Source organism: Apiospora hydei, assembly GCF_038363865.1.
Source record: "Apiospora hydei strain CBS 114990 chromosome Unknown utg000007l_segment0_segment0, whole genome shotgun sequence".
Taxonomy (NCBI): Eukaryota; Fungi; Ascomycota; class Sordariomycetes; order Amphisphaeriales; family Apiosporaceae; genus Apiospora; species Apiospora hydei.
The window spans coordinates 3,797,936-3,823,063 of NW_027117366.1; the positions used below are offsets into that span (position 1 = coordinate 3,797,936).

Here is a 25,128-nt window from a genome sequence, read left to right on the forward strand (position 1 = left end):
CCCTCAATCAGCCGGTTGGGAGCACCTCGCCCGCCGTGTGGGCGCAGCGCCAGGCGTCGCATCGCTTCAAGACGTCCGAGGCGTAGTTCAGGAGCAGGCTGTACTCGGAGGGGGTGGCGAGGGTATACTCGACCTTCTCATCGTGTATCAGTCGCGAAAGCGCGTCGGGATCGCCCCGGGCTTCCACTGACGCCGCGATCAGCGTTCCTCCGTTGGTGAAGGCGTTGTAGATTTGCCCAAAGGCCAGATCGAAGCCGATGGATGTCTGTTGCAGGACGTTGACTTGCCCGAATCCGTAGGCTTGGCTGGTGTAGGCGGCATAGTTCATCATGCCTTGCTGGTGCAGCCTGATCCCCTTGGGCACGCCGGTAGATCCACTGGTAAATACAATGTAGCTGTCTGCTCTGGGGTCCATTACTGTCCGCTCGGGATCATGCGACCACTCCTGCGCCAGCGAGGTCATGTTCAACAGCAGCCGGACGTCGACCTGCTCTTCGCTGGCACGGGTGGCAGTAGGGGCATGGAAGGCCAGGACATCGGGCTTGCACGCATCCATCATGGCTTTGCGTCTTTGCGGCGGCACACTCACGTCGAGCGGGACGAAGACTGCCCCGATGTGGAACACGGCCAGCATGGTAGCGTAGAGATCCACGCTCGGTTCGCACAAGACGGCGACGCGGGCTCCAGGTTTGACTTTCGCCTCGAGCAAGATGCCTGCGTAAGTACCGACGCGTTGTCTCAGCTGTCTATACGTGACCGTCTCGTGGCTGTCCTTGACGGCAGCCGAGTCGGGGAATTCGGCAGCGACCTGCTCGAACCTTGCGGAAAGGTCCTGCGGCCATTCGTGCTGGGTGTCAGGGCCACGTGCCACGATAGTTCCCTGATGAAGTTGCGCCTTGTTGAACAGTCCGAGGTCCTTCACCAGAGCCGATGGGGCCCCGACCATAGACTCGAGGAGGTTGACGAAGGTGTCGGTGATGAATTCGGCGGTGGAAAGATTGTAGAAGTCATCGCTGCATCTCACGGTCAGCACCGTCCCGTTGGACTCGGACTGCAGCACGTCTATAGTCAAGTCGTAGAGAGTGGTGAAATCGACCTCTCCGCGGGTAACAGTACACTTGCCCATAGGCATGCTATCAATCTCCCCGGCTCGGTAGTTGTAAGCCACTCGGATCAGGGGCTGACCGGAATCGCCAGCTCCGCCTCGGACACGATCGGATATGACAGCGAAAGGTACATTGGCGTTGTCGAGGCAATCCAGGAGAGTCCTGGATGTGTTGGCCAAGATGTCTGGTAGCGACTTTTGCATAAAGCCCCTGAATCGAACCGGGAGGATGTTGGCCAAGTGGCCGACCGTTTGCGCAAACTCGCTGTCCGGGTTGCGACCCGTGTGCATGATGCCAATGCACATATCATCAACGCTCAGCAAGCGGCCAAGAACTACCTGCATGGCCGCCAGATAGAAGTGCACGAGAGTGGCGCCGTTGGCCTGGCAGATCTGCTTCACACGCTGCACAAGGTCGCTGCTCACTTCCTTCTCGACACGGTGGTGGGCGTAGGCACAGGGAATCTCGCGGGTCTTGACCTTGGCCATGGGTAGCAGGGGAAGGGCTTCCGGAAGGGGGTCCAGGAGACCTTTCCAGAAGGCGATGCTCTGGTCCATTCGCCCGGCCCGGACATCTTCGGTCTGTTGGCGGGTGAAGTCCAAGTAGGAGGTCGGATTGGGAGTCAAGGGGCGGAACTGATACGCGCGGTCGACGTCGACAAGAAGGTAGTTGACGGAGATGGCATCAATCGCGATATTGTGGAATCCTACGACCAGAGTATGCCACTGCGCATCGTGGCACACCAAGGTGGCTTGCAATGCGTCGCCTTTGGCAAGTGCGTATTCGTGGGTTTGGGTTTGGCTGAAGGCCTTGGAAGAATCCTCTTCCGCCGTGTCCTTGCTGGATTGGACCTGGGTGATTTGAAAGTTGCTACTCGTGGTGACGCATTGCCTGACGTCGGAACTCTCGGGATCGACTACAAAGGCGGACCGGAACGCATCATGATGGAGCATGGATTTCTGGAAAGCCCGGCAGAATTTCTCGGCGTTCAGATGACCGGAAATACTGAATTTGACGGTAATGTTGAACGAAGTCGGACTTTCGGAGATGGTACTCAGATAATAGAAACCAGCCTGGGCGTAGGATAACTGCTCGGATGCTTGCTCGAATGATTGGTTGGATACCTGCTGAGATGCTTGCTCGGTTGACTGCCCTGACCGCACAGTCCGGTCGGTAACATCGTTAGTTTCACGGTGGCCATTGGGCCGAACAGGGTCGGTCGATCGACCAGGCATCTTGGGACTTGCCGTGTGCGCGGCGGACGCTGCGGCTTTCGCCGGTTTAGGAGCCGCGGCAGTTGTCGCCTTTGGTTTGGACACGCCACTCTGCGCTGGCTTCTTGGCTACATACTGTTCGGCCACGGTCTTGAGAATAGATGCGACCGAGTCTCGGCCAAGAATCTTGAGCATAGAGACGTCGACGCCCAGCGTCTCTCGGAACCATTTTCGGATCCCGATTGCGTTGATGGAATCGATGCCGAGATGCAGCATGGGCTCATCAAGGTGAATCGAGTGCAGCGACACATGGATCATGGCCTCGATCTTCTTGGACAAGAGCTCGGTGATGGGCTGGGTTGCCTGCTCGGCCGTGGTTGCCGCTTCCAGTTTCTGTTTCCATTGCTGGGCCGAAGAAGGCGCATCACCGTCCGCCTCGGCCCCGTCGGCGGGCCCTTGGAAACACGCACCATGTGCGAACACAGGGCCGAGTCGGCCCAGGCCGGCCGGGAGCTCTGCCCCTGGTCGAAGAACGTCTCCAGCCCCATGATGACCTCGCCGCTCCCGGACCCGGGCTTGCCCTCCACGATGCCCTGGAGGATGACGTGGTGGAAGTCAGCCTCGGAGAGGGGCGTGCGGGTCTCGCTGCGAAGCCACTCTTCCACGTGGGAATCCGCGGCACGGTCCGACCGGGCCACGTACCCGACATCGACAAGCATGCCGAAGTTCAAGACCGAGGCGGCAAGACCGCGCCGCCGCCGGTTCTGCACCAGACTCGCCATGTAGGCGTTACCGGCGTGGTAGATCGGCTGGCCCGCGTTGCCGCACACGGTCAGCAGCGAGCCAAAGGTCATGAAGAAGTCCAGCGCGTCCGTCCGGAACTCGTCGTCGAGGTTGGCCGTGCCGGTGACCTTGGGCCGGAGCTGCCGGGCGATGCTCTCGGCCGACAGGTTGGCGAAGACGCCCGGGTCCAGCACGAGCGCGGCGTTGGTCACGCCGCCGATCGCGGGCATGGTGCGGCGCAGCTCGGCCACCGTGTCGCGGACCTGGGAGCGAATGGTGACGTCCATCTTGACCAGGCGGATGTTGACGCCCGCACGCCGGAGAGCGTGGATCCACTGCTGGTCTTCTTTGGGGTTCCGGCTCGACAAGACAATGTGGCGAGCGCCGCCACGGATCATGAAGTACGTCAAGGACTGGCCCAGCTCACTTGCCATGCCCACGAGGAAGTATGTTTTGTTGGAGGATAATAGCGCGGTTGGTTCGAGACCGGACACGATGGCCGCAACCGGCTTGTCGCGCTTCCAGTTCGTTACAGTAGACAGGTGCCCCGGGTTAGAGCTGCGTGCTTGGGAGATCTCGTCAACGTTGACAAGCACGGGCTCGAGGTTTTTCCAAGTGCGGTCCCCTTGAGATTTCCGGTTGGCATCGAGAGCCTCCTGAACGGAATGTTGCGACAGAGCGTTGACATCGAAAGTTTGGATAGTACATCCGGGAGGTAGCCATGGCGAGATGACATCGGCATCCTTCTGTGATAGATCCAGAACATTGGCGATGGAATCCAGGGAAATGATTTGGTTGACGCTGTAGGCAGTGCTCTTGGGATGAACATATACCCATCCATCCCGCTCCTTGGGCATTATTGTGGTGGTAATGGCAATGAAGGTGACCTTGCGGCCAGCAGCCAAGGCCACAAATGTTATCCTATCGGCAAGCCCCTCAGAGGCCCCGCAAACAAGGGTTGTTCCGCTGCTCGGCATCTTTGCCACGACAGACGCGGCGATGAGGAGGCTTGCGATGTTGACCAGTGCCTCTGCGTCGCAACCCCCAGTGGCCTTGGAAGTGAACTCGATATCTTTGGCCACAATAACTACCGAAGATTCAACCTTGGACAGTGTCAGCACCGCCGCATCGTCTTGATCCTTCAAGAAGCCGTAGCAGAGGAAGCAACGGGGCCCGTCACGTCTACTGTGTATTGCGACCGAAAGCTCCACGTGGACTGGCCATTGATCTTGCAGGGGAACCACAGGCCGGCTGCAAATGAGGGTGGGTTGCGAGAATCCGGCATCCTGGGAAATCTCGATGGGCTCCGCAGGGCCGACCAGCTTGGTGACCTTGCGGCGCTTCGCATTGTAAATCTGGTTAGCGACCTGGTCCTGCACGACGCGGGCGACCATCGGCTGCGCGTTCCGGATGACCACCTCTGGATCGTCTGCCCAAAGAATGCCATCCGTGACGCCGTGGGACGAGGAATACACCAGACGGAGAAACTTGGCCACGACCGCTTGTATATCCCACGGCTCGCCCTCGTCGAAGTCGAGGAAATGGAAATTGACATGGGGAACCTCGATCCTCAGCGCGCGCCCGATGCCGATCATGATGTTGGCGTAGGGGTCGTCGACGAGGCGGCGGGCCGTCACCCACAGGATGTTGCGCGCGCTCTCCACGACCTCGTTGAAGTTCTTCAGCTCGTGGGCCGCCGGCGGCGACGAGAAAAAGGGCCTGTCCAGGTCTTGGAAGCTGATGACGCAGGCGTCCGGAGGAAGCCGGGACCGGTCGACGTGGTCAAACGAGCTGTACTCTTGGATCTCCCCAGGGCCCAGCCGCGCAACATCCGTACCGACCTGCGAACGAGCTGGGACACCTGGCTCGTCTCGCCGCCGATCAGCACCAGCGGCGCCGGCGCGATCAGGTCCAGGGACGTGAGGGGGTCGCGCAGGATCTCGAGACGCTCGTCCATGGCTTGCGTGACGAAGACGGAGAAGCCGTGCAGTTTCGTGTCGGGGCGGTCGTAGAGGGCGCAGTCGATGCCCGAGAAGCCGCTCCGTACGAGGAGCTTGTCCCACTCTCCCAGCCCGAGTCCGGGACGGGCCTTGCACGTGGCGGCACCCGGACCCGGACCAAGCCACCAGGTGTCCGAACCCATCATGGAAGCGGTGGGTCGAAGGGAGTCGCCTGTCAGCTCCGTCGCGACCAAGAATCCACCAGGGCGGAGAAGGTGGCGCAGCTTCACGGCAGTCTCTGCGAAGTCCGGGCTGGCACGTAAGCCATTGGGCGCGATGATGACGTCGTAAGCAGCAGTCTCGAATCCCTGCGAAGCCACGTCGCTCTCCAGGTCCAGCACCTTGAAGGCGAAATCTTTGGTGCTCGCGAAATTGTTCTTCTCTTTCAGAGCATTGACAATGGCTTCAGACGCACCAGTGCAGGTGTAGTACTCATACGCATCGCCGATGGCACCCAGGACGGTCGCGGTGGTGTTGCTGTTAATGCCAGAGCTGATCTCAAGAATACGGGTCCTGGGAAACTTGTGGCTTATCTGGAGCATGAGCCGGGCCGTCTGCTGAGCGCAACAAGTGCTGCTGTGGCCGTTTACTCCATTCGATTTCGTCAGTTCCGTCATCCCCGCGTCGTTCGGATAACGGCGCACGAGATTCGCGATGGTGTCCGCATCGTCGTGTAACCACTCCTTCAGCGGGATGGCATGCTTGTCTTCTCGAATAAGCGCCACGGTCGCGTCAACGTAACAGATCAACGCCTGATGGCGAGAATCGAGATCTCCCGACGGGGAGTCGCGCTTGAGCTTCTGGCTGAATGATTGCAAATGGAACAACGCCACGCGTTCGTACTCTTCCGCCGAGTACATGGGCGGCGGTGACTGTCTCCGTTGGTCCTGGGGCACGACGTGGCGGTCGGTCAAGCCGTATGCTGGGTCAACGTCCCAGGTAATTTTGGCAATGATGTTCCGGTCTTCCGACGGCTGCGGCTCCGCGATGGCTTGGAACCGGACGCCTTCCATCTGGACCGCGCACGGGTGGTTCCGGGCCCCGGCTCTGAAGTTCACGTTGATGTCCGTCTCCATCATCTTGCCCATGCCGGGACTGGTCATGTAGGACTCCATCTCCGTCTCCAGCGATCCGTCGACCGCGGCCGAAAAGGCCTCGTTGGGGTTGATGAGAACCCTGCGGATGCCGACCGGGAGAAAGGCGCTGGGCATGGACCCCTCGGCGGTCGATATGAAGGTGGACAGGCCCGTCTGGAGCGCAATGTCCAGCACCGCAGGCTGCAGGGTGCAGTCGACGTCGAGGTCCTCGCGGTGCCACGACGCCACGGCCTTGGCATGGCCCCAGCACCTGTTGATCGACTTCAACGCGCGGAAGGGGCCCTGGTAGCCAAACCCGATCTCCGACGCGGCGTGATAAAACCGGTCGACGTTCAAGGGCGTCAGCTCGACACTGGAGATGAAGGATGGCGGGAGGTCGGCCGGGTCGGAGTCGCCAACGTGGATCAGCAGCTTGCCGTGGCATGTTTTGCTAGCATTTTGCTGGTCGGGGAAGCTGTAGCAGACAAACTCGGCTTCCAAGACAGAGCCCGGCTCCGCCTTCTCGGGCAGGACGCTGCTGCGGATCGAGAACTGGATCTCGACCTCGTCTCCCTCGCCAATCACCAGGGCGGTGGGGATCTCGAGGTTGCGCACTTCGACCAACTTGATAGGGCGGGCCTTCAAGAAGGCCTTGGCGGCGTCGACGGCCAAGCACAAGTAGCCGGTCGCGGGAAACAGGACCTGGCCTTGGAAGACGTGGCCGGTGACCCATGGCATTTCGTGGAGCTGCAAGATGTTACGCCAGGTCTGCTCGTATTGGGAGTCGCTCCAGAGGCGGCCGAGGATGTCGTGGGGTAGATGCTCGCCAAGACGATAGTTACGGCCCACGCGCGACTCCCTCCAATGGATCTGGGTATGGTCCCATGCGTAAGAGGGAAGGTCCTTGAGTGCCAGTGGCGCATCGGCCAGCATGCCCCCCAGGGCCTTACGCCATCCCGCCAGATCGAGCGAGCGAGGGGCGAGGTGCCACATGGTCGTGAGCACTTCGGAGAAGGTCTCGATCGCATCCTTGTCCCGTCCGAGGCAACCGGCGTACTGGGCCGAGTAGTCGGTTGCCTGCTTAAGGGTCTGGTTCACCGGGCCCTTAAGCGCAGGGTGCGGGCCGACCTCGATCACGGCAGTGACCTTTGTGGCAGCATTGGCCTGGACTGCCAGCGTGACCGCTTGCGAAAACAGGACCGGCTGCACCATGTTGTCGAGCCAGTACCGGCCCTCCAATCCGGCGCCTGGCGCATTGTCGAGAATATTGGTGCCGGTCCTGACGCTGGAGAACCAGCGACAGGCCTGCGTGGGGGCTGGCGTCTGGACTTGGATGTCCAGTTGCTTGAGAAGTGCCGAGTACCTCTCGGTACATGCCAGCATGTGATGTGAATGGTAGGCGACGTCGACCTTGAGCATGCGGGCCTGGACGTCGATGTCGTCCAAGTGTGACTTCATCTCGTCGATGGCATCTTCGGACCCGGATAGTGTCACGCTGAGAGGCGAGTTGCTAGCCGCGACATTGATCCGGCCCGCGAATCGCTTCTCGGCGCAAATAGCAGCAGCAGTGTCAAAGGACATGGCCGCAGCCATCATACGTCCCGCCTCCCCGGCCTTCCCTCGGGCTAGATGAGCGACGTGACCGCGGTAGTAGGCGATGCCCATTGCATCCTTCCTGGTCAACAGGCCGGCGGCGTAGGCAGCACCGATCTCACCAGACGAATGACCGACGACGTCGGAAAACATGACGCCGCTGGCATGTAGGAGGTCTACCAGGCCGATCTGGATGGCCGTACAGAGCGGTTGGGAGAACTCAGCCTCTGACACGCGCGAGTTCGTGTTATTGGCTGATAGCTCCTCGACAAGTGACCAAGTGGGAGGGTGGGGAATAGATTTCAAGTGCCTTTCGCACTCTACGATGAATTCCTTGAAGAGCCCACAGTGTTGTAGGAGGGCGTAACCCATTCGTGCCGACTGGGCTCCCTGTGTGTGTGAAATATGGTCAGCACCCATCCACCGCAACACATGGATCATGTGCAAGGACAAGGATGATTGAAACAAAGAAAAGACAGTTAGGTAAGAAAACGTACTTGGCCGGTGAATATGCCCAGCAATCTCGGATGCTCGTCCGCTGTGGATGATGATGCTGGTCGAGCTCCAGGTCCGCCCCCGAAGTGCCGAGAGCGTTGATTTGGTCCTCCAACTTCTGCGCCAGATCTTTGCGATGCAAAGCCATGGGAATGGCCACGCGATGGGAATGCACAGTACGCCTCGCATGGAGGGTATGGCTCAGGGAGTCGAGGTCAACGGTCGGGTTCTCGCGAAGATACGTCAAGAATCGCTTGAGCCAAGCGACCAGGGAAGTCTGGGTTTTGGCCGAGAATACAAAGGGCCCGGAGCGGACTCCTCTCGCCGGCGAGGGGCACACACTGCTGCCGCCGGCGTCCACGTACGACGAAAGGGGGGATGTGGTGCCGCTGCCGGAAGAGTCGTAGCTCTCCAATATCGCATGGGCGTTGGTGCCACCAAAGCCGAAGCTGTTGACGCTGGCCCTGCAAGGACCGCCGTTCGTCTCGGGCCATGGCAAAAGGGCGGTGGGGACCTCGAGGTTCTGGTAGAAGGGCTCCAGCTTGGGATTCAGCTGGTTGAAATGCATGTTGGGAGGGATCATCTTGTTTTGGATTGCCAACGAGGCTTTGATGACGCCCGCCAGTCCAGCGCAACCTTCTAGGTGACCAAGCACCGTCTTGATCGAACCGCAGTACAAGATGTCGTCGTCGGCTGCTGTTGTTCGTTGGTCTTCCGGAAAGAAGGCGTCTCGAATCGCTTGGCATTCCACGACATCGCCGGCCTGCGTGCCGGTGCCATGACATTCGAAGTATTGGCACCGGTCCGTAAGCGGATCCAGGCCGGCAGCCTGGTAGGTCTGCCGGATCAGGCTGGTTTGCGACAAGGGAGAAGGCATGGTGATCCCCTTGGTATGTCCATCGGAGTTGACCCCTGTCCCTCGGATGACGCATTCGATGTGATCACCGTCTCGAATGGCGCGCTCCAGCGTCTTTATCACGAGAACAGCACATCCTTCGCCGCGGGCATAGCCGTCGGCATCCTTGTCCCACATGCGGCAACGAGATTCGGGGGAGAGCATGTGCATAGAGGACTCCATAATGTAAAAGAACGTGTCCAGGAGCAGGTTGGTGCCTGCCACAACCGCCTGGGTGGCCTCCCCTCTCTGGAGGCCTTGGGCAGCTAGGGTGGAGAGCTACCAGAGAGCTCGAGCAAGCCGTGTCGAGCGTAAGGGAGGCTCCTTGGAGGTTGTAGGCGTACGACACACGGTTGGACAGGATGGCTCGCGATGCCCCGGTGGCCGCGTGGCTACCCAGGTAGTCGGGGTCTCGAGCTTGGATGTTGGTGTAATCATCCGTCATCTCTCCCACATAAACGGAGGTCTGTGAGCCGTCCACAGCACTCAAGGGCCATCCGGCAGCCTCGAATGCTTCATAGACCGTCTCCAGCAGGATCCTCTGTTGGGGGTCCATGTCGGCCGCCTCCTTGGGGTTGATGTGGAAAAAGGAGGTATCAAAGTGGCGAACGTCTTCGTCCAACAAATACGACTTTTGACGAACGTTGGTGCGACCATGCATCTCTCCATTTTCGTGATAGAAGTTCTTGGCACGAAGCCTCTCAGGGGGAACTCCATCAGAACATCTCTCGGTGCTTGGAGGAGATCCCATAGCTTGGAAGGAGACCGCGCCGAACCAGGAAATCGGCACGCTGTTCCCACAATGGCCAGGGGTTCATACATGGTGTCGGGGCCAAAGAAGACCGGATTTTGAACTATGTGTTCTGAGCAGTGACGATATGTTGCTGTAGAAGAGTGAAAGTATACGAGTCTTGATGCCAAGTTGGTCTGGGTCTGAGGTTTTAGGGGTGAAATATTGTGGAATTCGTCGTCTTAATAGTGAATCGATACTAGATTTCCCTACGCTTCACTTCATCACATCACTTTCGCGCTCGGAGTGTGATAATATTTACTGGCCGGCTGTTGCTGGACGATCTCTCGCATTATACGTTAGTTAGCAGGCCGCACCGAGGACGCGACGGCCATTGGTCCCATCCCTACGTCTTCCAACCATTTGCGTTTCATTATCACCTCGTGCTTTGGAGAATGCATGATGTCTGATCGGGCCTGTGGCTACGTGCATTGAGACATGCGGGATTGGAGATCACAGCGGAGTATTCATTTCCCGTCGATGAGTGGCTCACCGCTGAGTTTGTTGAGCCTATGTATGCATCTTCACATGTTGCCCGTCTCGCTTATCTTACATTTCATTATGCGGCATGTTATGTTAAATAGCATACAGCGAGACATGCAGGATCAGGAGGTCACATGTCCACCCTCGTCATTTGTAAATCGGTTTCCCCCGATGCCACGGCGCGTAATCGGTGCTTTCTACGGCACGTACAGATCGAGCCAAAGATCGAGCTAACTAATGATCTGTCCCATGCACGGCTTTGTTGAAGGAACCTGTTATCTTCGGCAGTTTCCAACTAACTGCTCCATTAGGGCACGTGGGCGATCGAAAGACGCGATTGCATACAATGCTATAAAGAACGTCATCAGGTTTTATGACCCTGATCCCTGGCCACACGGAGCGGCTTCGGAGGACCGTAGAGGGACGGCCCAGTGCGCACGGCTTGGCCCATGAAACACGGCTCGGCCCATGGGAAGAAACGCAAGCCACAAACAATGTGTCTAGTCCCAATCGAGCCCGAAAGACAATGCCTGCATTTTCCAGGCGTCTGTCTGTCTGGTTTCCATCAGAAGTCACTCTGGAGAGTGATTCACACGGCTCATCCCGCTCAAGGCGCCACAGAAGCTGGCTCATCGACGGCTTGGTGGTGGACATGGCATCCCTTCGGGTGGTCTGATGCTGCCTTGAAGGAGATGACAGGGCTGAATGCGGTGGAACGCATCATCCGCGGAACACTGTAGCTACATGCCGGTTTTAACTATCCCCATAGCATATGATGCAGCTTGTTTACAACTGAGGAAAATTCACCTATTAGTGAAGGCTCGCCTAGTAGCAATGATCAAGTTTATACTCGGTTTAAGTAAATTAGGTCTTCTTGAGATGTTTGAAATCACTATTTTTGATTATTTCTTCATCGTGGCGTCAGCTTCGACGGATACTACTCTCATGCGTTTACAACAATTTCCTAGAGATCCGGTTCGATACTGGAGAACACAGTTCCATGGTGAACATGTTTATCAAACTAGCGAGCAACTAAATCCCTCACTCAATTTCCAAGATAACCGAGGCTTGGTTCCTTCTTCAAAGGAATCCTTGGTAGTCATCCATCACCTCCAGCCGGTCAAAGCACCTCTGAATTGCCGTGGAAACCTCGGGAATATTCTTGAAGTTGAACATTTCGAAGTGGTCGCCTCGCACCTCCAAGACTTCCGCAAACATGTCCTTCTCGTACCGATCCCATCCCAGCGCCCGATCGTGTCGGTATACATCGGCAAAATGTATGCGATCGCTATTACTGGTCGGGATCGCATCAAGGGCACGCACCAACGAGATCCGAGGCCGCAGTTCAGCTTGTTGACCCGACCAAACCGGCGGCTTCCACTCGTGGATGACCCTCACTGCCTCTTTCATGGCCTGCAGGGAGAGAAACTCGTTCTTGGAGTGCCCCAGGTCCAGGCTGTCCCACGACTCGAGACGGACGGAGGGCGGATCGACCGTGTACATGCTGTCCACCATCAAGACTCCCACGACCCTCACGTCGGAGTCCCCCGTCAGGACCTTGGCGACCTCGAGACTCAGGAGGCCCCCCATGCTCCAGCCGCCGACGAGCACATTGGCCGTCCCGTCGGGATTGCGCTTGGCCGGAAACTCCGCCTCGAGACACGTTCGTCGGATAATGTCAGCGTAGAGCCGCGCCATGCCGCGGATACCGCCCTCGAAACGCTCGCCGCTGCCGAAATAAGGATTGAAGATGCCGTACGTGAACCGGCCCAGGGGCTCTAAGCAGTGGTATGAGAAGGTTGTGCCGCCACCGTCATGGATGAGAAAAGCCGGTATCGCTTGTGGGCTTTGCCCGATGGCTGTGACGCAGCCATCCTGGATGACTTCCGGGTTGCTTTCCATTGGCGTAGTCGCAATAAGGCGTGTCCGATAATTGGGCTGTTGTGGCACTAGGTAAACACCACCTTTGGCACTCGTTGCACAGTCGTAGACCTGATGTATAAAGTTGGAGCGAAGATGGATTAACTACAGCGAGAGGCTTTGCGTCGACTGGTGAAGAAGAGACGACCCCAAACGACACGTAGCCAAGATGACGTGGGTGGATGGCGTTTCGCATAACACGGGACGGCAGACAGACCGCCATTATCAGCGGAAGAGATTGACTAAAAACAAGGTTCACTCGCTTTATCACATTGAATAGTAAGACTCAACAAAATGAAAGGGGGCCGTCAACTCTAGACGCGGCACGATTATAAGGGAGTTTCTAGTTGGTCCGAGGAAGGACAAGCGAATATTGCCAGGGTTAATGGAGACCCGCATTGTTCCAGGAGAAATGCTTATCTATAGAGCATGTGGCGCGACAAGGACTGCTGGTGACGTGTCCGAGTGCATTCTCCCAGACTTGCAAGGCCCTGGTAATTGTTGTAGACACGGCACCTAGGAAACTGCATGTCTCGGTGTGTTCAGATATGTTGCACGGTAGTGGCTACTGGTGATTTCCCCGAGTGCGTTTTCACCGGTTCGCAAGGCCTGAATATAGACGCAGCATTTATGGAACTGCATGTCTCTGGGTTCAGATGAGATCTGCCCGAGGAGTGGAATGACAAAAGAGGGCCTTGGTCGGCGGCAGTGACTTGGAAGGAGAGCAACCACCGTCGACGGCAAAAGCTGTTGCGAAATGACTATAATAAGGGATTGCAAATCCAAAGTCGTCTTTTAGTCTGCACTGAGAAATCAAACACAGTCTCTCTCTAGCCATCTTGACAGTTCCCCCCTATTCCCATGCCTCTCATTCGATACCGGACAGCTCCAGCACCATTTACGGACTGTTCTTTATCCGCGGGTACTTGCGGCAGGGGAACCAGTTCCTCAAGATCCCGCGAAGCCAGGTGCTCAAGATGAGTGACAAGATGAAGGCTCTCCTCGGGTACAAGATGACGCCTTCGCTGCTGGGCATGGTGGAGAGTCTGGACCCCATAACGAACGTGCAGTAAGTCTTGGAGAAAGTTAGCGCTTCCCCTCGGAGGATTAGTGTTATCTTGAGAGGAATCGTATGATACGGCAGGGCTTTGGGCAAACTAGATAGACGTTGCTGCATCATAGTGACGATTGACAAGTAATCAGCCAAGGTGACGGAAGAGAGATATACAATACGGTTGACCTACCTTGTAATATTTCTTCGTCGTCTAGATGTGACAATATCTACTTGGGCGGTTGGCTAGCGGGTGATGTATAAAAGCGATAAAGAAAGCCGATTTAGTTAGCAGCTGACGTTGGCATAGGGAGGCAACTGTTCTCGCTAGACAGACGCTGGGAGCATAGTGACCAACTACACTCCCCTAATGGGTCGATACCTATCTGGTCGTCATCAGCCCCCACTGGTAGGACTGATGGTGCGCTTTCCGATCTAGTACTTGACTAGACATATTGTAAATGAATGTCCTTGAGAATGGTTTGGTAGAATTGCCAACTATTGTCCAACTCTGCTGAAGGTTGGCTCCTGCCAGTGGAGAAAGGCTATAGCTATATATAGTCCACCGGGACTATAGTTTCTAGAGTACTATTATTCCTTTTTCGAGTAATATGTAATATTAATATGATCCGTGAAGCAGTGCTACTTTATTCCTTACTGAGACACTTTATTGCACAAGATCGGCGTCTGCTCTGCCCCCGGATAAAAGCTGACAGAGCCGAATCAGTACCAAGGTTAATAACGACCTGCCAATCCTCGGTGACGCATGGTGTTGCTTTTTTTAGCCCTTACATAAGGGTGACGAGGTAGCATTTCGCGGATGTTTGGGCCTGGGCCACGGAGTCCTTGTGCCCAGCTTTTTCGCCTGGTCGCCATGGCTCTTCACCATCCCCTCTCCAGCGGCTTTTTAGGACGTGTTTGGTCTCGTTAGCCAGCTAAACTTTTAGTCCGACGTATGCACCCCTTCAACCGGCTTTTCGAGCCGGCTTATTAGCCGGCTTACCAATTAATATTATTATCGGCTTTTTTCGTGTTACCGTTGAAATAAAAATTAACGTTTTAAGAGATTAAGCGTATATCGAAGGCCGAGCGCGAATAATATTATAATACCCTTTATAACGCCTTCTACGCTTTATAACGTTTTATAACGCCCTTAAAAAGCTAAAAATTAGCTTGATTAATTAAAAAAAGGCTAGCTATCTTAATTAATTAAATTCGTATACTTAATTAAATAGCTTTTTAAAGCTTAAATATTAGAAATTAATCGTCGTTTTTTCTTTTTTAATTAAAGGGTTAGATAAACGCACTATTAAAGTTTCGGTTAATATATAAAAAAAAGGGGCCGTTACCGAACGCATGCTTTTAACCCCTTTAAAGGGACGTGCGTCGGCCGATAATTTAAGCTGGCTGACGAGAGCAAACACGTCCTTAGTGTCCTTGTCGACCCCGGCATAGGATTGGGCCGGGACGCCCTTATCCTTATAGAAAACATTACCCCGGAACTCGGACAGGCCTCCGGGCAGTTCGTGGCCGGCCTATCGTCGGGGATCGAGGTCGGCCAGGCCCAGGGGTTGAAGACTACAGTGCGGTAGAGTGTCGGCTGCACCCGGCCATTCGTTAATGGGCGTGGTCCATCTCCTTACTATACACTTTCGCGGGTCTGACACGCATGGCTCTCGAGGAGATTACAGATTTCGTCAGCCTGAATCTCACGCGCGTACTCAAGTGCGCTACCACGAAACCCCTCGCATTCCTGCTCATCATCGTCCAGCAACACTTCTTCTCCAAGATGATCCGTTTCCGCGCCGTTGTCAAGTAGGAACTGCACCAGCGCCGCGTTTCGTTTCGAGATGGCGGCTTTCAAAATCCTGGCGCCTGTCTTCGTCGTGCAATTAACATCAGCCCCATGGTCTACCAGCCACTGCAGCACCTTGGGGTAGAAGTTTCCGTGGTTACGCCAGCTTATGGCGTTCAGCAGCACCGCAGGCTCGAGCGTGGCCCCGCGAGAAAGCAGCAAATCCATTGTCTCGGTGACGGCCTCGCTTTTTCGTCCATCCAGGGCGGCGGCATTCATGGGCGTCATGTCGCCGCTGACCATGCTTGGTCCCCTCTTACCTTTCAGGTTGGGGTCCATTCCGTGATCGAGCAGCCACTCGGCAAAAGGTTTACTGCACATGGCCTTCTCCCTGTCGTCCACCCGAGGTGAGTCTTTGTCTTAAGTGGACTAGGATGGATCAACCACTTACAAACCCATCAGGTGTCTTGACATGTCCTTGTTGATCTGCTCTGCATCCCATCCATGCTCGTGCATGACTTGGAGTATCTCGGTATCCAGGGGAAAGTGGCAAGCGGCAGGGAGCAGAGAATTGCCGCCTGTTACCGAGGCGCCGCTCTCCAAGATTTCTGACGCTGGAATAACTTGGCGGTGTCATAGCTGCCAGTGAGATAATCGATGATAGGATAGATGTGGAATGGTGCTCGTCGAGGGAGATCAATATAGCAGGAACATCTTTCTTTTTCAGTACTAGATGACCAAATCGCCGTCCAGGGAAGCGCTGTCTGAATATTGCGACCGGACCAGCAGTTCATGTGCTGGGGTGGTGGAGGGGAACCGACCGAGAGTGGCCGCATCGAGCTGGAAGCCGATCCATCAACGAGTGTTCGGATTGACCCCCGGCTGTCCTTTTATGGTTTCTTCGCCGTCCGTGGCCGAGTGGACCAAACAAGCATTTGCGGCCGTCTTATCAGGTGTTAGATGACTGGAATGCATGGGCGCACGATCAATCAGTGATGTAAGTCCCCGCCAGGAATGTATGCAGGTACACGTGCTGATAAGTGATGCAACAGCGTGCTGTGAGCAACAGAATAGGTAACTCAAGTAGGTAAGGCATTTCAAGAATCGAACCACCTGCGCATGCAGTCTCGCGGTTGAGGTGTGACGGTGCAGATCCCACCTCTCCGGCGCGCGGGCGGATTACGCGTACAGCGCAACATCACTGCTATCAAATCGACATCTAGTCATGCCAATTGGTCGATAAGCCGCTGGAACCAACGCCGCGCACCATATCCGGATGTTTTATATCTCCAACCGCGAGGATTGCGACTGCATGCACAAGCTTAGCCGAGATAGAAGCACATGGTGGTTGACTCTCCGGTTTCCCTTAAGATGGAAGAAATGGGCTGACAGTGACGAATAAAGCAAGTGACTTCGTCCACGGCGTGTAGGGCAAGCGAGCTGTAGCTTTCATGTTTCGTACAACTCAACTTGTTTGCTAGGGACTTACATCGGATTATTTCGTTCGGACTCGCTGGCTTTCAATCTTCTACACCCCAATCGCAAATTTTTTTCTCTTATTTCTTTCCTCCCGGCCCCATCTCACGACTCCAAAAGAGTCGACCCAATCGAGCAACACAGGACCTCGAAAACCGCCGACCGTGTTTCAAGCATTCACCCTTTCGGCTGTCACTGCCAAACAGCCGCACTGCGCAACGCATCTAGAAAGATGGCCGTCAATCGGGACTCAAACGATGCCGACCGGAAGCTCGAGTCCGGCACGGCGACCCTCCCGGCCGAGCAGAAGAAGGATGGCGGGCTACACCCGGCGCTTTACATCATGTGCGTATCTAGCATCTGCTTCCGACAGCCGACCTTGCGACTAATTGCTTAAACGCCGCAGCCTGTGGATCGCCATGAGTTCGAGCGTCATCTTGTTCAACAAATGGGTTCTCGCCTCAGCCAAGTTCGGTAAGTGTCCTCGGGCCCATACCAAGGACCTTCGAACGCCTCAAAACACATTGATGCCAGATGCTGACCGGCGTGCTTCTTTCCAGACTTCCGTGAGTAACCCGCCATCCGCCTCCAGCCGGAGAGCTCGCCGCTACCAGACACTAACGGCATCTCCCCAGCCATGTTCCTGACCACCTGGCACATGGTCTTCTCCACCGCCATGACCCAGCTCATGGCGCGCTTTACCAGCCTGCTCGACTCGCGCCACAAGGTCCCCATGACCGCCGAGACGTACCGCCGCGCCATCGTGCCCATCGGCGTCCTCTTCAGCCTGAGCCTGATCTGCGGCAACCTCGCATACCTCTACCTGAGCGTCTCGTTCATCCAGATGCTCAAGGCCACCAACTCGGTCGCCACCCTGCTCACCACCTGGCTCTTCCGCATCGCGCCGCCCAACCTGAAAGTGCTGGCCAACGTGTCCGTCATCGTCCTGGGCGTCGTGATCGCGTCGTTCGGGGAGATCAAGTTCCACCTGCTGGGCTTCATCTGTACGCGCACCGCTCTACTGCCACCTTCTTCTCCTCCTCCTCGCCGCGGGACACCACCCTGTTAACGTGTGAGCAAAACTTCTAGATCAAATCGGCGGCATCGTCTTCGAGGCTCTCCGCCTCGTCCTGGTGCAGCGGCTCCTGAGCTCGCCCGACTTCAAGATGGACCCGATGGTCTCGCTCTACTACTACGCCCCCGCCTGCGCCGTCATCAACGGCGTCCTGACCGCGTTCGTCGAGCTGCCGCGCATGGGCTGGGCCGACATCTCGGCCGTCGGCGTGCCCGTACTCGTGGCAAACGCGTTCGTCGCGTTCCTCCTGAACGTCGCTGTGGTACTGCTGGTCAGTCTCGCCCCCCTCCCCTCCCCTCCCTATCCACAAGTCACTGTACCTTCCAAGTATCATTGTTGACCAATTCATCCCAGATCGGCAAAACCTCCGCCGTCGTCCTCACCATGTCCGGCGTCCTCAAAGACATCCTGCTCGTCATGGCGTCCATGGCCCTCTTCCGCGACCCCGTCACCGCGCAGCAGTTCTTCGGCTACGCCATCGCGCTGGGCGGGCTCGTGTACTACCGCCTCGGTGCCGAGAAGATGCAGGCCATGGCCGCCGACGCGCGGCTGCAGGTCGCGCAGTACCGGCAGCGGTACCCGGGCCGGCTCCGGGCGCTCCTGCTCGCCGCGCTCGGTGGATGCGGCGTCGCGTTTTGGCTGTGGGGGCCGAGTCCGTTGGGGGAGTATTCGGAGTACATGACGACCCGGCCCCCGGCGATCAAGGGTGTGTGAGGGGGTTTCTGGTTTCCGACTGGTTAGGGGAAGTTCTGCGGGAGGTTCCGCAGGTTGCGGAGGGATGCTCCTCTCCAGGGGCAATCGCGGTGGGACATACTTACCATAAGCGCATCTAGCTCTATTGATTGGGATCTTGGGTGTAAATGTACAGTGGATAGAATTTCATGCCTCCCCTGCCTAGGTAGGCGTAAGGAGGTCAGTAATTGTGTATTATTTTTAACTACCTGCTAGTCACATGCTCATTCATGTATCATAATGCTATGCTGATCGTCTTAAAAGGAAAAGCTACCTGTTCCCGCTGGAAAACAGCCAGTCAATCTAGGGCTCTCCTTCACCAAGAACCTTGATGCGGCCTAGGTAGTCTGGATTGAGTACAGGGTTATGCAGCTCGCTAATGGTGCTCATGCAAGCCGCCGCCGGGTCGCCCGAGCCAGCCAGACTGCCGACCCAGTACTCGTTACCCGGGTAGGAGTTGCCATCCCACGCGTAGCTCAGCACGAGGAGCTGGTCCTCCTTCTCCCGCGGCAGCTTGGCGGCCGGGTTGCGGCGCGAGAACAAGATATCAATCCCGATCGACACGCCCCAGTTCGCGAGGGTGCGCTGCATCTTGTCCGACGTGTCAATCCACGCGATCTCGATGGTGCCGAGGTGCTGCAATTCTTCGCGTGGGATCGTGGTCAGGGTCCGGTGGAACTCGTCGACGTACCAGCCCGGCTGCTCGCTGTCGTACTCCCACACACCGAGGCCGAGACCGACGACGTACACGTAGGCCTTGCGGCCCGCCGTCTTGGCGCGGTCGATGGCTTCGCGCAGCAGGATGTCGAAGGTGATGGACATGCGGGCCCGGTACAGGCGCGAGTCGAAGGTGCCGCTAGGTACGGTGTACAGCGGGCAGGCGAAGAACCGCTCGTACGCGGCCTCGAGCTCGAGGGGGATCTTGTTATGACCTGGGAGGATGAGCTGGCGATCCATCTTCCCCTCGCGCTCGAACCGGGCGCCGACGAGGCCCGCGATGATGCCCCGGGGCTCGAAGGTGCCCGGCTCGTCGGGCTCGGCCCGGTTGTAGCGGCTGCCGTCGTTGATGAAGTGGCTGGGGCCCGAGACGCCCAGCAGCGAGCCCAGCATGATCTCGTCGTAGCTGAGGTGGTCGCGCAGTTTCAAGTACCGGTTCTGCGACTCGGCGTCGGTGCCGACGCGGTCCCACTCGTCCGCGGCGCCGCGGAGCTCCAGGTTGTTGGGCAGGACGGTGTAGTCGTCGCCGCCCATGAAGACGAGGGGCCGCATCGCGAGGAGGCGGGCGACCTGCCACCGCCACGTCCAGCCCTCCCCCGTCCTGGTTCGTCGAGGAGTACAGGGCCTTCTCGACGCGGCTGCCGTGCGCGCGCTTGAACGCGAGGAAGTCCTCGACCAGGCGCGGGAAGCGCCGGTGCACGACGATGCGGGTGGCTTGGGCATCCTGGGCGATGACGCGGGGGTCGAAGTTGCTGGTGGAGTTGGCGGTGGTGGGGCGGGCGGCGGCGATCAGCTCCGCCGTGGTTGACCGGTTGCTGGGGGAGGAGGCCATGTTTCCAGGTTGCTGTGATGAGCTGCGTAGGTAAATAGGAATAAGTTGTTGGAACCAGGACCAAAATGCGACGCTGGTCTTTATTTCTCTAATTCTGTGTAAAGAATGACGTTACACAATTGAACCAAAGTGCAGATCAACATATCATTCTAGGCAAAAGCTGAGCTCCAGGCAGGCAGCAGCCTACATCTTACCTAGGTAAGTAGATATATCTAGCCTCTTTCTTGGCAGAAAGCTTGGATAAAGCGGTTGTGTTCAATCAGCAAAGGGGGCTGTGTTTCTTGTCAGCCTCAAATTGTTTATGGGTCAGAAGAAAGAGACAGGCGCGTGAGTCACCAAAACCTCACAAAACCAGCTTTGATGGTCACCACTGGCCGGCTGGGACAATGGTATCCGTCACGTGCAAACCACCAACTGGCACTCATCATGATATTCTTACTTGAGCAATATGTTCGAGGGAACAGTGGCTGAAGGGATTGGCGTTTTGACAAGCATAGGCCGTTGCTGGGTCTCTAAGTACTTGTCAGCTGGTAGGCTTGGAGAGTAGCAGTGGCCCTAGAACTAGAACCCTGCCATGCACTGGCAATTGGGAACCAACTGGCCGGGTCGTTCTGGCACCCAGGGTGCTGCCAGTGATGTTTTCCTTCCCAGAAGAAATACAAGGACTGATGGCTCATCTTGAAACACTATTCATCTAAACTTGTTTTTGTTTTGTTTTTGTTTTGTTTTTGTTTTGTTTTTTTGAGTAAAATTAAGGAAATAAATTTGGCACATTCTAATGTCGAGCTCCCTGCCCATTTATTGACCGGGCCCGTTAATGGGCTGATTAGCATTTGAACATGATAGCCGGTGGCCGCCCTTACCAATCCGCCCGCATATCTGCAAATTGGCCCATAAGCCTGTGCCGCAAGTGCAAGCAAGCTTCAGTAAGTAAACACAGCTCATCGCTCTGCAAGCGACTCTCTCCAATCAATCGGATGCTTGGATGGCAGAATGCCATGTTATCGATACAGCCATCACCTTTTTCCAAATCGGTCAAACTTGGGACCACAAGGTGGCTGAAGCCAAACTCTTCCGGTTGAAGGATCCGCTCGCTCAGTGTCCACCCACTCAGCCCTCCAGGCCCGGCCAGGGATACATGGGGGAAAACACAGCATAAAGAGGGGGTGAAGATGCAGTCTCTGCATACGGCGTATAGACTGTCATCTCGATGCGAATTGGGGATAGCGCTTCCAGTTGTCAAGCCCGTATCCACCAGGAGATGGGAATCGGACGGTCAGCATATAGTAAGGCAACGGGGCTCACGATCTTTAGCTGCTGTTTTCCCCTCCTCTTTAGAGGCTGAGAGGCCCGCCCATATGGCTCCAACGTCTTTAGGCGACAAGTGCGACGGCGGGTGGAAACGAGCCAAGACCGACTACCAGAAACCCAACCTTTCAGACCGCCGCGTCGGAGCATGCTTTTGGGCCTTCTTTCTCTGTGCCGCAATCATCTCTACCAAGACAGCCAGTAAATGCGCCCGAAATAGAAAAACGACTCTTTGCGGCGCGGATCCATTTTGGCGAGATGAGGGTACCGTCCCGGTCGCTTCAGTCCTAGGGCGCTGACACAGCCGGCTTGGCGTGGGCAAACGCGCGACTTTGACGATGGTTGCTGTAAGGCACAGCAAACCAGGGTGGAAACCCATTGGACCAAAGTGCCAAAGTGCCAACAACAGGAACCAACTCAGCATGCATATATGAGGAGACGAGCGCACCACAAGTCAGGTCGAGATGGCATCCTTCTCATCGAGTCTTACACGACCCCCCACCACCACCCTGCTCGTTTCGCATCCTGGAGGAAGAACTCCCGTCTTTTCTTCTCTTCAACCATCGACCAACTGAACCTGTTCTCTCCAGAACGGGAAGAAGAAAAAAAGAAATCTCGTTTACACAACTACACTTCGAACACAATGGCTAGACCCAGATTTGAGGGCCTCTGGTCCAAGTGGCTGCTGCTGCCCTGCTGGATGATCCAGATGGGCGGCTCCATCGCCTTCGGCATCTCGGGCGTTCTCCTGCTCCTCACCGCGGCCTACTCGGAGCAGCTCGGCGAGGTCACGTTCTACGGGTACGACATGCAGGACGTGATCACCCTGGCCCGGGCCGAGGGCGCTGTCGTCCTGGCCTTCTCCGTCCTGACCTTCCTGTTCTGCCTCGTCGAGATCGTGCTCTACGCGACCCGCATCCTGAATCCGGCCGTCGTGCTCGCCTTCGCCTGCCTCAAGACCCTCGGCTGGGCCGCCATGATCGTCGTCGACGTCGTCGCCGTCGGGCGGGACGCCGGGTTCCCCTGGTCCAACTTCATCCTGTCGCTCGCGCTTCTGGTCACGGCCCTGGTGCAGGTAAGTCCCATGCGTGCATCACGACAGCATCCTTCCACGAAAAACTTCGATACTAACCTGTGTGTCCTTCCCTTCCTCCAGCTCTGCGTCAGCGCCAAGTACACCCACCACCAGCGCCTCGCCGCCCGCGACCGCGGCCAGTACGAGAAGGCCGGCGACGTCGAGGCGGCCGGGTTCGCCCACGCGAACGGCAACTACATCCAGGTCTCCACGCCCAAGCAGCAGCCGTTCCAGCAGCAGGACACCGAGTACCGGAGCCCGAGCCCCGAGGACCTCGCGGGCGCCCGCCGGGACGAGATGGCGGCGTCGCCTCTGTTCAACAACCGGGACTACGACAGCACGCCGGTGGTGGGCGCGCGGCGGACGCCGGGGGCTGCGTTCTTTGGATAGGGTACTTTACCCCTGGGAACCAACTGGGTGTCGAGATGAGTTGTGTATATAGAGAGAGACGATTACGGATGACCCCAAGGGGCAAATGTTTATGAATAATAGAATGATACCAAACTTCAGAACATCGTGTCGGGATATGTACCCGCAGGCCAATCGTGAATGCCATGACCCTCTGCTGTCTGACTTCTTTCAGCCTCCCTTTTAGGCACAACTTCGCTGGGGCGTTTCCTACGTACACGCAATTGGGGTAATGTATTCAAAGCTGCAATGTGTAGCAGGGGCCGACTTCCAAATAAGAGCTTGGCAATTGCCTTTCTGAGGTCGACTCATCCACTACCTACTTACCCAATCAAGAAATAGATAGGTAAGTAAGCATATATCCGAAACACCTGCAACGGCTTTAAGCCGTTATGCGTGAGCCGCAGATTGACGGATCGCTGCATTACGACCGTATTGGCGCGCATTCCGGCCCGCTCCAGGTGGCGCCCGATTTGTCCGCTTCTCGCCCGCGCAGATGTCCGCCCCCGAGCGGACATTCGAGCGGCCAACGACGGACTTCAGCGCGCTGCCACCAAACACTCGGAACAAGTTGGAAAATGAAGTATGCATGACATGAGTCATTTGTAACGATTGTTGAGAAAGCCTGAAAAGTATATATATGCGCTGCCACTGCTCCCTATCCGGCCATTCTTGCACCCCCTTTTCAACCCACGCCACATCTCACCTACCACTCCCCAAGCCTATTACACCTTGAATACACCCGAGGCTTCATCCTCTCACTCATACACAAGTAACAAACCATGGCCAGTACCACCACCACCACCACCCCTACTCCTCCCACCGCCCCCCTAGTCTGGCTCATCACCGGCTGCTCCTCCGGCCTCGGCGAGCGCCTGGCCCAGCACCTGCTCGCCCGCCGCGACCACGTCGTCGCCACCGCGCGCGGCCCCGACGCCGCGACCAAGCTGAGCGCCCTCGCGCGGGCGGGCGCGTCCATGCTCGAGCTCGACGTCACCGACGACCAGACCGTTATCCAGACCGCCGCGGACGCGGCGGTTGCTGTCCATGGCCGTGTCGACGTGCTGGTGAATAATGCGGCGTTTCTCGCTGTGGGGATGTTTGAGGATCTTGAGTACGCCACATTTCCCCTTTTTTCTCTTCTCTTTTGAATTCGGGGGTGTGGCCAGAGGTTCGGCAATTGCCCCTTTTGGCGTGAAATTCCTTTTCGCTACATTTTATTATACGCAATTTCTTTTCATTCGTTTTTATTCTATGGTCCTTTATTTCTCTTTAGGGCTAACAACGTTTCTTCTTCTTGCAGATACAAGGACTACCTAGTCCAGTTCGAGACCAACGTCTTTGGCGCCATTAAGGTCACCAAGGCCCTGCTGCCGCACATGCGGGAACGACGGTCCGGTACGGTCGTCTTCATCGGCTCTAGGGCGGGATGGATCGGGGATGGCGGTGTCAGTCCGTATTGCGGTTCCAAGTTTGCTCTTGGTGGTAAGTGTCTTTCCTACCAACCTACCCCTTTTACCCCTTTTCAGGGGTAGCTGCAAAATATTACCAAACTGCCTGCTTCATGCGCTCAGACTCCATGATCGCATCTCATCGTCACTTTTAAAGGATCAGTACTAATACGATGCTCATCCAGGTATCGCCGAGGCTCTCCACAACGAAACCCAACACCTCGGCCTCCGGACCCTCCTGGTGGAGCCCGGCCGGTTCCGGACCAAGCTGCTGTCGGCGGGCAACATGCAGGCCGCGACGTCCAAGTTTCCCGAGTACGCGGCATTGTCTCAGGAGCTCATCAAACACCTCGCCGAGGAGGACCAGGCGCAGCAGGGAGACCCGGACAAGCTGGTCCGCATCCTCGCCGACATGGTCCGGCGCGAGGGCTGCGCCGCGGGTAAGGAGGTTCCCTTCCGCTTGCCGATTGGGGTCGACATGGTCGCGGATGTCCGGGAGAAGTGCGAGGATACGCTGGCGCTGCTGATGGAATGGGAGCCGGTTCTTGCGAGCACGGACTTTGATTCTTGAGTTCTTCTGAAGTGATGGGCTCTGGTGATTAGTCGTGAGAGAAAGGGATCTGTCACCCTTTTCATACTGAAACGAAACTACAAGAGGTTTTTACAGTGAGATATCTCCATATAAATAAAAACACTATCCCCTGACAGTGTTCGGTTGTACCATTCTTTCTCTTCGTAACAGGTTACTAATATGGGAGCTGGCCATGACTTCCTTATTTGCATCACACATGTTTCTGTGGCACTGCCCTTTAGAGACTGGTGTCCTTAGGGGCAGTACTAATAAGATCTCATG

At 56.6% G+C, this 25,128-nt stretch overlaps 8 protein-coding genes across 8 annotated transcripts; 4 read left to right on the plus strand and 4 right to left on the minus strand.

Moving 5' to 3' along the window:
* Positions 1–7: 7 nt before the first annotated feature.
* On the minus strand, positions 8–9,913 carry PG997_010331 (uncharacterized protein; the record flags this gene model as incomplete). The annotated part of the gene is made up of 5 exons (XM_066814646.1): positions 8–2,725; positions 2,791–4,894; positions 4,945–8,162; positions 8,224–9,428; positions 9,514–9,913. The coding sequence occupies 5 exons, from the start codon at positions 9,911–9,913 to the stop codon at positions 8–10; spliced, it is 9,645 nt and encodes a 3,214-aa protein (XP_066666608.1).
* Positions 9,914–11,515: 1,602 nt separating this feature from the next.
* PG997_010332 (polyketide synthase) lies at positions 11,516–12,337 on the minus strand (the record flags this gene model as incomplete). Its single annotated transcript, XM_066814647.1, has 1 exon — positions 11,516–12,337. One exon carries the CDS (start codon positions 12,335–12,337, stop codon positions 11,516–11,518), a length of 822 nt encoding a protein of 273 aa, XP_066666609.1.
* A 775-nt stretch (positions 12,338–13,112) lies between these two features.
* On the plus strand, positions 13,113–13,428 carry PG997_010333 (uncharacterized protein; the record flags this gene model as incomplete). The annotated part of the gene is made up of 2 exons (XM_066814648.1): positions 13,113–13,153; positions 13,242–13,428. 2 exons carry the CDS (start codon positions 13,113–13,115, stop codon positions 13,426–13,428), a joined length of 228 nt encoding a protein of 75 aa, XP_066666610.1.
* Positions 13,429–15,048: 1,620 nt separating this feature from the next.
* Positions 15,049–15,504, minus strand: PG997_010334 (uncharacterized protein; the record flags this gene model as incomplete). The annotated part of the gene is made up of 1 exon (XM_066814649.1): positions 15,049–15,504. One exon carries the CDS (start codon positions 15,502–15,504, stop codon positions 15,049–15,051), a length of 456 nt encoding a protein of 151 aa, XP_066666611.1.
* A 1,405-nt stretch (positions 15,505–16,909) lies between these two features.
* PG997_010335 (DMT family organic anion transporter) lies at positions 16,910–18,466 on the plus strand (the record flags this gene model as incomplete). The annotated part of the gene is made up of 5 exons (XM_066814650.1): positions 16,910–17,022; positions 17,084–17,247; positions 17,313–17,681; positions 17,767–18,023; positions 18,107–18,466. 5 exons carry the CDS (start codon positions 16,910–16,912, stop codon positions 18,464–18,466), a joined length of 1,263 nt encoding a protein of 420 aa, XP_066666612.1.
* Positions 18,467–18,787: 321 nt separating this feature from the next.
* On the minus strand, positions 18,788–20,033 carry PG997_010336 (uncharacterized protein; the record flags this gene model as incomplete). The annotated part of the gene is given in 2 exon segments (XM_066814651.1): positions 18,788–19,802; positions 19,822–20,033. 2 exon segments carry the CDS (start codon positions 20,031–20,033, stop codon positions 18,788–18,790), a joined length of 1,227 nt encoding a protein of 408 aa, XP_066666613.1.
* A 1,951-nt stretch (positions 20,034–21,984) lies between these two features.
* PG997_010337 (uncharacterized protein) lies at positions 21,985–22,806 on the plus strand (the record flags this gene model as incomplete). The annotated part of the gene is made up of 1 exon (XM_066814652.1): positions 21,985–22,806. One exon carries the CDS (start codon positions 21,985–21,987, stop codon positions 22,804–22,806), a length of 822 nt encoding a protein of 273 aa, XP_066666614.1.
* An 800-nt stretch (positions 22,807–23,606) lies between these two features.
* Positions 23,607–24,846, plus strand: PG997_010338 (uncharacterized protein; the record flags this gene model as incomplete). Its single annotated transcript, XM_066814653.1, has 3 exons — positions 23,607–23,938; positions 24,128–24,309; positions 24,461–24,846. The coding sequence occupies 3 exons, from the start codon at positions 23,607–23,609 to the stop codon at positions 24,844–24,846; spliced, it is 900 nt and encodes a 299-aa protein (XP_066666615.1).
* Positions 24,847–25,128: the final 282 nt, after the last annotated feature.